Source organism: Oryx dammah, unplaced genomic scaffold, assembly GCF_014754425.2.
Source record: "Oryx dammah isolate SB20612 unplaced genomic scaffold, SCBI_Odam_1.1 HiC_scaffold_16, whole genome shotgun sequence".
Classification (NCBI taxonomy): domain Eukaryota; kingdom Metazoa; phylum Chordata; class Mammalia; order Artiodactyla; family Bovidae; genus Oryx; species Oryx dammah.
In genome coordinates, this window is record NW_024070200.1 from 402,866 (window position 1) to 413,828 (window position 10,963).

Below are 10,963 nucleotides of genomic sequence, written 5' to 3' on the forward strand. Positions count from 1 at the left end.
TGTGTGTGTGTGTGTGCAGCCTCTGTGTGTGTGTGTGTGTGTGTGTGTGTGCGCGGCCTCCCCAGTGATGGCCCCGAGGGCGGTCCTGGGGACATCGGGGCTGTCTTTCAGGCTCTGGGCAGCTGGGGAGGGGCGGGCGTGGCTCAGAGAGGGATGGATGTCAGGAGTGCAGGATGCCGAGGCGCTGGCTGGAGCTGGGCAGCCGGGTCTCTGAGTCCTGGGGACGGGGCCTGTGTGCCGAGGGGCTCGGGGCCGGGGAGGGCTTCCGGCACGGGCCCGTCAGCATCCTGTGCCGCGGTCGGCGCTGAAGGTCTCAAGGACAGCAGGCCTCTCCTCCGGGCTCTCTGACTGACGGTGCCCAGCGCCCCCGAGGGGCCCCCGGGAGCCGGGCTGCTGCCGCCGGAGGCCACGGCCTGGGCACAGCCGCTGGCACCGCACAGCGCTGCCTCCAGCTCCCCTGGCCCTGCCCTCCCTCCTCTGGGGCGGGCCTCCCGGGGGCTCCGTAGTCGCGGCTCTTGGCTGCTGCAGGGCTTGTCCCCGAGGCCGCTGCGCCTGCAGGTGCCGGCGTCCTGGCACTGGCCAGGAGTGAGGTGCTGGCCGTGTGACGCCGAGAGGAGGCCCTGGCGCGCGGCCCCTGGGTGCTCTCTCAGGCACAGCTGCCCCCGTGTCCCAGTCAAGCTCTGGTCCCGGAGCTTTGAAGGTTCTGCTTCCCTGTTTCTATCCTGTGGCCCCCTGAGGTCTGGGCGGAAGGGACCTGCTCCCAGGAAGTGGCTGAGCCCTGTCCTGGAGGCACCTGGGTGAGAGGACCTTGGTCCTGAAATGCCTCGAGCTGCCTGGGTCACCTCGCGTGCTCCGTGCTGGGTGGTTTCCACAATCAGAACTGCAGCTGCGATAAGCTCTTTGGTTGAAATTCCGGCAGTTGCCCGGGTTAGCTGTTTCTTCACCAGCATCCGAGGTCTGTGTCCATCAACAAGCCCATGTGTGGGCTCAGTGTGGACTTCCCAGGACCTTTTGGGTGCTTTAGAAGCCTCATCCCCACATCTGAGCTCAGGCTGAGGGGCCACTGGATTTCCCTTCTGTCCTGGAATTGCCCACTGCACCTCGTGTGGTTGTCCCCCCTTAGAAGGAGTTTCACAGCAGCGACAGGGACCCCTCACTTTGAGTAGTGAGTACAGGCCTCGGAAGGGCTTGGCCTACCCGTGTTGGACAGGCCTGTGAGTGAACTGCAGGGCGGAGCAGCGTGCTGCTTTTCTCTGTCTGCTCTTGGGATGATGTTGTTTCCGCTCGTCCTCCACACTCGGAGGGTCTTGGACCTTCTTGCCTTTGCAGACCCCAACCCCAGGGGCCAGGTGCTCTGGGTGCAGTTACTGGCCGTACCCGTGCTGTCCACACGGGGGCGCTCTTGGCCCACCTGGGGTGATGGAAACTGCACCTCCTGCTTGATAGTTCTGGCTGGTTGTATCTTGTTCCTTACGGGATCTTGTTATAGAAAATACCAGATGCTTTTAGTAGAGGGAACAGTGTGAAGGGCCTCTGAAGGACTAGCACAGCATGCGCTGGTGGTTTTGGCCAGAGGTGGAGCTCAAACTTTCCTCCACGCTTCAGGGGAGCCCAGCCCTTGGTGTGAGTGGTCTGAGATTTGCTGAATAAGCACTTTTCATACCTTCCACCGCTGCCCTCCTTGTGTGTCTACTGTAACCACGTCGCCGGGGCTGGGGTCTGTCGGATGAAAGAACCTGCATCTACTTGGCAAGCCGGTTTTGCCCCCCACTCCTCACCTCCCCTGCTGGCGGGGCCCAGGGAGGCCCCTTCCTTTCCAGAGCTCATTCCCGGTGTCTCCTCGGCACGTGGGGTCTCCTCGGCACGTGGGGGACGGAAGCTATCCGCAGGCACCTTGGAGAGCACCAGTGGTGTTTGTGCAAGTGTGTGCCAGTGTGCCTGGGGAGAGCGAGTCAGGAGCCACCTTCTGGAGCAGATGCGGCTGGGCAGCCCCAGGACGGGTGCTGGGGGCATTGGAGAGACGTCGGGGCGGGGGATGACAGCCTGCTGGAGAGGGGGTTGGGGAGAGCCGGAGGTGCGGAGGGAAGGGGCGGGGTGGGCGGGGCTCGGAGGGGCGCGGAGGGGTGGCCGGCAGGCCTTGCCAGGCATCCACACTCACCCAAAGCACTTCCACGCCGATCCGGCGGCATCTCTGTGCGATCCGTGCTGGTCACCGGGTCTGTCCAGGCAGGCAGGCCAGTGGAGGTGGCTGGAGGGAGGCCCCCAGAGTCCGTGCTCCTGGAAGACGGTTGGGGCTTCAGTGGGTTTAGACTGCTTCCCTCTCTGTCCTCTAATGCAGAATTCTTGTAATAGTTTATTTAAGACACGGACTCATTTCAGTTAAAACAATACGGTGCTGTTTTTCCCCTTCTTCTGAAATAAAAGTTGGGCAGCACTGGGACACCGCAGGCATGTCTCAATGTGGGTCCTGGGCAGGTGGCGTCTGCAGCGGCTCCTGTGTCTAAACGATCACACACGGAACAGTCGCAGATAAGAGGAAGGCCAGCTTGCTCCCCTGCTGTCTGTGCTTGTGACCGCCCATGGATGACCCAGAGGAGCCTGCCGGCCCCAGGACTTCGGCCATGGGCTTTCCTGGGGGCCTCCTCTCAGATCTCAGATCTGGCTGCTCCGCCTCCTGACACGTGAGCCTCCGCGTGGTCCTCCCGCAGGCCCTGTGGCTGACGGTGTGCAGTCCTGCCCCTGACCTGAGGAGCACCTAGTGTGGTGGCCTGTGCTCTGTGACGGACACGCTGGACTCTGGTCGGGCAGCTCCTCCCGCCCCACTGCTGTGCTCTGCTGCCCGGGCCCTCCCTTTGGCATGGGGCTCAGTTGAGGATTGCGCTTCAGGGCTGGGGCTTGTGAAGTCTGGTGAACCATCGGATGCCCACCTGGCTGTCTCCAGAGGAGGCTGTCAGGGCAGAAGTCCAGCCCTGAAGCCCTTCGGAGCAGAGTATCTGAGACTTCCTGGGGTGGCTTGGAGTTGGTGGGAGATTCAAGGAGTGCAGCCGCGGCCACGCTCTGGGAGCAGGGTCCTTAGATCGCTGCTGCAGGTGGGTGGGCGGGCATGCGCGGGTCCCTCCTGCAGACGGCTGGCCCCACGGACAAGGCTCCCCCTCCAGGAGCCCGCAGCCCCCTCCCCCGGAGATGGCCGTGGTAACCACGGGAGGGGGCAGCCCTGGGCTGCAGGGCTGAGTGAGGGGCTGGGCCTGAGCTGTAGCCTGGGGAGGCGGGCACTGTGTGATGGTCTCCTCTGGGCTCCAGGGCAGGGCAGAGGAGGTGGTGTGCTGGGGGTCACTCACTGCGGACTCCTGGTCTGCGTGCTGACCCCTCTGAGTTCTTGATCCAGAAACATCAGCGGTGACGAAAAACGCTTTTGCCACGGATCTCTGCCGGGCTTTGGCTCACCCGTCTGATCTCTGCTTCTAGGTGCTGGCAAAGCCCCAACCCTGGGCGGCGGCTTCCACGTGAGCCTGGGAAAGGAGTCACGAGCACAGACGCTGCAGAACGGTATTTCCCTGCGGGGCCTGTGGGGGCGGGCGGGCTCCCAGGCGGGATGGGCTGCGGGGCGAAGCGCAAGCGTGGCGGCCTGCAGCGACCAGCGCGCCTGCCGCCTGCCAGGAGGAACTGTGGGAGCAGGCCCCACCCCCGCCGCCGGGCCCCTGCGGAGCACCCTGGGCTTGCTGCAGCCACTGCGGGGCTGCTCCGTTCGCCCTCAGGGCCCAGTGGGCCTGCGCTTCTGAAGCCAGTCAGCCTCGGTGAGCACAGAAGTGACGTGGGGACAGCACTTTGGCCTGCAGTGTGACCAGTTTGGGACAGTGCCAGCCCGCCCCAGATGGGAGGAGTGTCTGTCCTAAGCTTGGCCTGTTTTTAATTGGGCCATTCGTCCTCTTGCTAAGTGGTAAAAGTCCTTCATGTATTTCAGACAGGAGTCTTTCATCAGCTCTATGATTTGCAACAACGTGCGCCCGTTCTGTGGGTCGATGGTAAGTGTGAAGCGAAGGGTCTAACTTTGAGGCCGTGTAGCCCGTTTGCTCCGCTGTTGCCCGCGCGTTTGTGTCGTTAGTGACAGAGGCTGCCTGATTCGGCCCACGTAGCAGAGGCTTAGGGAGCTGGTGCTTCCGTCTGAGTTCTGTGACTTTAGTTCTAAGGCTGAGGTTAGGGTCACCTTGAGTTAGTGTTTGCGTCTGGTGTTCAGGTAAGGGCCCACCTGCACTCTTTTGCGCGTGGGTACCCATTTTCCCAGCGTCACTGCTGAGGAGGCTACTCATTCGTGGCGCCCTCGTCAGGAGGCGGCGACTGGCAGGGCTTTGGGCTCTCGCCTCCGCCCTCCAGGCTTACGTCTGCCCTTTTGCTGGTACCACACTGCTTTGCTTGTTCCATCTTAGTCGCACGTTTTGAAACCAGGATGTTTGACTCCTCCCAATTTGTTCTTCATTTTTAACACTGTTTTGTTGCCTGTTCTGAGTCCCTTGAATTTACAGACGAGTTTTAGGTTGAGTTTGTCAGTTTCTGCACAGAGCCCACTGAGAATTGGACAGAGACCAGTGGGCTCTGAGGATGAGTCTGGGGAGTGGTGCTCTGTTAACAAGGCGGAGTCTCCTCACCCCTGGTGCAGAGTGCCTTTCCATTGGTTTAGGTCTTCCTTAACTTGTTCAAACAATTTTTGTGGTTTTCAAAGTGTAAGTTTTTGTTCTTTGCTAATTTATTTTAAATATTTCGTCCTTTTGATGCTATTATAAATGGAATTGCTTTCTTTGTTTCATTTTTTGATTGTTTGTTGCCAGTGTATAGAAATATGATAGATATTTGTGTATTGATCTTGTATCCTGCAACCCCTGAAAATCCCACTTAACAGTTTGAATGGATTTATGAGAATCTTCTATATATGAGATCATGACATCTGAAATAGATATAGCCTTGCTTTACTGTCTAATCTAGGCACCATTTAAATCCCTTCCCTGACAGTGCTGTCTAGACCCTCCAGCACCACACCACGTCCAGGAGCCTTGTTGCTGATTTGAGAGGACGCACCACGCTCTCACAGCTGGGCACGACGTTGGCTGTGGTCACTCAGGCAGGGCACCGCTGCTGGGGCGCCTCAGGCCTCTGTGAGCGCCCTCTCAGGGACGTGCTGGCACCCGAGTGCCTCCCAACGGGACGTTCTGCCAGGCTTCGCGCCCTCACCTGCACGCTGGGTGATACAGAGCACCCTTCCTTGCAGCCTGGCCTCCTGGTCCATGGCTCTCAAGGACCTGCCTGGCTGCCCACTGCTGCTGTGGATGGTGGCGGCCAGCACACCCTCGGCCAGCCGCTCCCCACTCCAGCAGGGCTTGACGGCTGTGTTGCTGATTCCCGAGAGGGCGGGCGGTGGGCTTCTGATTACGACCCGCGCCAGAATGTGTTAGGGTTTCCGGTGAGCTTTTCCCTTTGACCCCCTGGATTGTTAGTGTTGTTGGGTCTTGTCTTATATCCAGCTTGATTCTTCTGTGTTTAGAGACAATATTCTGCAGGATTTCAGTCTTCTGAATGATTTGACTTCATGGCCCACCATCTGTCTGGTTGGTTACAATCAGTTTGGACACGTGAAAAGAACTTGTTTCTGCAGGGGGTGTGGTGTGTGTGCACGTCACTGGGGTCAGGCTTCCTCCCAGAGCTCACTGATCCTGGCTCTGCTTGTCTGCCTGTCACTGCAGGAGCATATTAAAGCCTCCATGATGGCTGTGGGTCTGTCCCTTTCTACCCGTAGTTTTGTTGGCCTTTTGTTTTGCCTGTATAGACTATGTGTATACAAATTTAGGGCACACAGATTTATGTATTTATTTAGGCCACGTTATGTGGCCTGAAGGGTCTTAGTCCTCTGACCAGGGATTGAACCCGGACCATGGTGTTGGAGGACTTCCCAGGTGGTGCTAGCGGTAAAGCACTCACCTGCCGATTCAGGAGACATGAGATAGGGGTTCGAGCTCTGGGTTGGGAAGATCCCCTGGAGGCGGGCATGGCAACCCACTCCAGGATCCTTGCCTGGAGGAGCGCATGGACAGAGGAGCCTGGCGGGCTGCAGTCCGTGGGGCGCACAGCGTTGGACTGAGTTAGCACGCACGGTGTTGGAAGCCTGCAGTCCTGTGTCTTTAGGGCTCCCTGCTGCTTCCAGAGCAGAGTTCTTCCTGCGGGTGGCCCGCGCCTCCGCTGCTGGGGCAGTGCCCGGGCCTCACTCCCAGCCCCACCGGCTGTCTTCTAGGTGGTACTGTCCTGGAATCTTTCTTCTTCTCTGCACCCACCTTTAAGATCATCTGCCTGTGAAGAACTTTATTCCCAGTAGAGAATGGATCTATTTCCAAAAGCCCAAATCAGGTTGTCCATTGGACCCAAATCAGTTGTAAAGAGTAGCGTTCATGCAGACATATTCATGGAAGTAAAATGGTAAACCAGCAGTACAGAGAGAAATACCCCATCTGATTTTAAACACGGCTTAGTTTAAGAAGTCAAGCAGAGCTTGCGGGCTGCTGGGCACGGGGTCAGCGCGGTCTGAGGCCAGGCGAGCCCGCTCGGCGGTCGCCCTCGCTCCTTCCCCGGGACGCCTGCCCGGGCCAGCGCCCGGCACCCGGGGAGGGGTGGGCTCGGGCTCGGCCTCCGCCCGGCGGGGCAGCTGTCCCTGCTGGACGGGGCTGTGGGGGCCGAGGGTGGCCGTGAGCTCCAGCCCCGACTCCGCTGCTCTTGTCCAGACCGGCTTCTTCCCGGCGGCCCCACGCTGCCCTGCCCCTCAGCGCGCCCGCCGTGTGCCGGCCTTGCCTGTCCGCGGAGGTTTCCTGTGCTTTTCCCTCCGTCCTGGTGAGTCCATGCTGACCGTGTGTCCTTGCTGTCATCTTCTGTCGCTTCTGGAGGAGAGGCACGGGCAGATTCTGTGTGTCTCCCGGACATTCGCTAAGAAGCATGACTGGCCTGCTGCTGATGCGTCGGGGCCGCACGTGACTGAAGGCCTGCGCGCCGATCAGGGTGGAGCGCACCGCTTGCACCGCAGGAAGCTCCCGCTCTTGGTTAGCTTTACTCTCGTTACTTGTTGTGAGTTCATCTGTGCACACAGCGTTTACGGCCGTTCGCTGACTCACTCGTGCGCCTCTCTCTCGGTCTGCTGGCACGGCCTCCGGGCCCGGGCTCTGGCGGTTTCCCGCACGGTCCTCCCCGCGGTTGGCTGTCCCCTTCTCTCCGCTGCGGCTGCTCGGTCCTGCCACGGGGGTGTCGGCACTCGCTCCCTGCCGCCTGCCCCCAGCCTGTGGGTCCGGTTGGAGTCTGTGGATTCACCTTCCGTTGTTACTATTTATGTTCCGTTTTGGGTGCCTTCTTAGGGAACAGGAGAGAATTGTAGGAGAAACAGACCGTCTGCATCGTGGGCCTGCTCACTCGGGGTCCGCGCCTCCTGTCCCCGCCCTGGAGGCTGGCGCCCCAGGCCCCTCTCCTGGGCCCGCCATTCGGGGTCCGCGCCTCCTGTCCCCGCCCTGGAGGCCGGTGCCCCAGGCCCCTCTTGTGGGCTCGCCTCTGGTTTCTCTGGAAACATGCTGAGCCCTGGTTGAGGTATGGCTCAGCGGGAGAGAAGCCCTGCACCCCCGTCTTCCCTCCAGGAGCCTGGCAGGGCTGGGGTGGGTGCCCACGGAGGGTGGGCCAAGGTGTGCTGGGCGGCCAGCGCGGGGATGCAGTCCCGTCTGAGTCACCGTCTCACTGTTTGTTTCTTAACTTGGACCTTTGGGTTTTTTCTCTCTCCTTGGAATTCTCAGATGCCTCTAGGCTTGGAGCTTTTGTTACTGACCTGATGAACCCTTTCACGTGGGAGATGTTTCTCAGGGGAAGTTTTACTGTATTTTTTCTGTTTGTCTGTTTTCCTTGGCATAACGTATGTAAAACGTGTAACTGTACCAACCTTAGGTGAACTCCTGGGTTAGTGTGGGTGACTTAAGGTCTGAGCACACAGCATGGTCCAGCGTGTGACTTGTGCCCCAGAAAGCTCCCTCCTGCCGGTTAGTTTCCCTGGCTTTCCTGCCGCAGACAGTTGGAATCACACAAGCAGCGCCCTTCGCGTGCGTGTCAGCGGCCGGTTTGCTGGGAGGGCTTCCTTTGTGAATGTACTGCGTCCTCTTCCTGCCGCGGACGCTCGGCAGTCCTGTGGCTGCCATGCATGTTCTGGTGGACTCCTCTCTCTGGAGGGCGCTGCAGGAGGGGTCCTGGGGCATGTGGCGTGCGTGTCGGTCTGCAGTGGACGTGTCAGCCCCTGCGCTTGCTGGCCTTCCTGGGGGGCGCGCAGCGCTCAGGGGCCTTGCTCTGCTCTCCCTGGTGAGCAGTGAGATTAGCTGCTTTTGCTTGGTCCTCTCTGAGCTGCCTGTTGCGTCTTTTGTACAAGTTTTTTTTTTTTTTTAACTGAGTTATCGTTTTCTTATTGATTTGTAAACTTCCTTATAAATTTGGAATTCAAGTCTTCTGATGCATATACGTATTTTGAGTCTTTCTCCCAGTAGATGACTTTTCACTTTCTTAATGTCCTGATGAAAAGAAATTTCTTAATTTTAACAGAGTCCCTATATATCTGTTTTTATAGTTAGGGGATTTTGTGACCTAAGATCTTAATTCTTGGGACTTCCCTCGGGGCTCCCAATGCAGGGGACCTGGGTTTGATCCTTCGTCACAGAACTAAGATCCCACACGCTGCAACTAAGATTGGACGCAGCCGGATAACAAATGATAAAGCTTAAACAGATGTTAACTCTTGTCCATCCTAAGGTCTGAAGATACCCTTCTGTGCCTTCACTTAGGAGCTTTATTGTTGTATATTTTGCATTTAAGTTTGTGATCTGCCTCAAATCAATTTTTTATATATGGTATGAAGCAGAGGTTGAGGCTTGCATTTTTCAATTTTACTATTTCTTTGCTGAAGCATGGTTGGCTCACAGTGCTGTGCCATCTCTGCTGTATAGCAGTGTGATTCAGTATATTCTCCCATTCTGTAGGTTGTCTTTTTTTTTTTTTTTTAATGGTTTCCTTTGCTGTGCAAAAGCTTTTGAATTTGATTAGGTCCCGTTTGTGTATTTTTGTCCCTATTGCCTTGGGAGACTGACCTAAGAGAACATAGGTAAGTTTTTTTTTTTTTTTGGCATGCTGCGAGGATGTGTTCTGAGGTCATTGATTGACATGTGACTGTCCAACTTTCCCGGCACCACTTGCAGAAGAGACTGTCTTTTTCCCATTTTATGTTCTTGCCTCCGTAGCTGAAGAGTGATGGCCCCTGCGTGTGTGGGCCTCCTTCCGGGCCCTGCGTCCTGCTCCACTGGTCTGGGCGTCTGTCTCTGCAGCAGTGCCACACAGTCTGGTTGCTGCAGCTTTGTCATAGCGTCCGAAGTCTGGCGAGAGAGCTATGCCGCCCCCACTGTGCCCACCCCCACCCCGCCTCAGGATCCGCGATTCTGGGCCTTTTTCCTTATAAGAGTTCGTATTATTTGTTCGAGTTCTGTGAAAAATGTCATGGATATTTTCATAGGGATTGAATTGAATCTGCGGACTGCTTTGGATGTTGCCATTTTAACAATATTCTTCCAATCCAGAAGCATAAGGTATCTTCCCATTTCTTTGAATCGCCTTTAACTTACTTTATTAATGTTTTATAATTCCGAACATACAAGTCTTCCACCTCCCTGGCCAGGTTTTTCCCAGGTGTATATACTTGGTGCTGGTTTAAAAGATATTGGGTTTTTTTACATTCCCTTCCTGATATTTCATTGTTAGTGTGAAGAAATGCGACTGACATTCGAATGTCACTATTGTGTCCTGCTACACTGCTAAATCCATTTAGATCTAGTAGTTTCTGTGTGGAGTCCTTAGGGTTTTCTGTTAACATATATGGTATCATGTCATCTGCATATAGTGACAGTTTTACCTTTTACCTTCCAATTTGCATACGTTTTGCTTCTTTTTCTTGTCTGATTGCTATGGCTAGAACTTCAATACTGTGGTGAATAGATGTGGTGGGAGCGGGCATCCTTGTCTTGTTCGAGACTTTAGTAGGAAGGCTCTTAGCTTTCTACCATGGAGTATTATATAGGCCGTGGGTTTTCACAAATGGCCTTTATCATGTTGAGATGTGTTCCTGCTATTACCCCTTCGGTAACAATTTTTTTTAATGAATACTGAACTCTGTCAAATGCTTTTTCTGCGTCTCCTGAGATGATCACGTGGGTTTTGACTTTCCTTGGTGTGGTTTATCACATTGATGGATTTGCAAACGTTGAGCCATCCTTGTGAAACTGGGACAAATCCTGCTTGGTTGTGTTGTGTGATCTTTTATCCGTGTTGCTGAATTTGGTTTGCTAATATTTTGTTGAGAATTTTTGTATCTATATTCAAAGGTACCAGCCTGCAGTCTCCTTTCTGGTGGTGTCTTTGCCTGATTTTGGTGTTAGGGTGATGCCGGCTTCATAGAATGTCTGTGGGAGTGCTCCCTGCTCTTCAGCCTTCTGGGTGAGATTGAGACAAGGCCGTGTAGTCAGCTCTTTTTTGCATGTTTGGTAGAGCTCACCTGTGCAGCCGTCTGGTCCTGCACTTCTGTTTATAGGGAAGGTTTGTTTGCTTGCTTGCTTTACAGATTCTGTTTCACTTCCCTTGATGGAGTCTGTTCGCATCACCTGTTTCTTGTTGGTTCAGTTTTGGTGGGCTGTGTGTTCTGCCTCCCCTCTCCTCCACGGTCGGGCCTTGCCTCCTCGGTCCTGGGCGCCTCCTCGGTCCTGGACGCCCTCCTCGGTCCTGGGCGCCTCCTCGGCCCTGGGCGCCCTCCTCGTCCCTGGGCGCCCCCTCGGCCCTGGGCGCCCCCTCGGCCCTGGACGCCTCCTCGGTCCTGGGCGCCTCCTCGGTCCTGGGCGCCCTCCTGGGTCCTGGGCGCCCTCCTCGG

At 56.5% G+C, this 10,963-nt stretch overlaps 1 protein-coding gene across 3 annotated transcripts in view; it reads left to right on the forward strand.

Annotated features, from left to right (window-relative positions):
• BRF1 (BRF1 RNA polymerase III transcription initiation factor subunit) overlaps positions 1-10,963 on the forward strand; it is a 63,136-nt gene that overhangs the window by 3,568 nt on the left and 48,605 nt on the right. For all 3 annotated transcript variants that reach the window (XM_040256795.1, XM_040256796.1, XM_040256798.1), the window contains exon 2: positions 3,466-3,546. In XM_040256795.1, the coding sequence (XP_040112729.1) occupies positions 3,466-3,546 (81 nt within the window). The remainder of the gene's footprint in view (positions 1-3,465; positions 3,547-10,963) is intronic.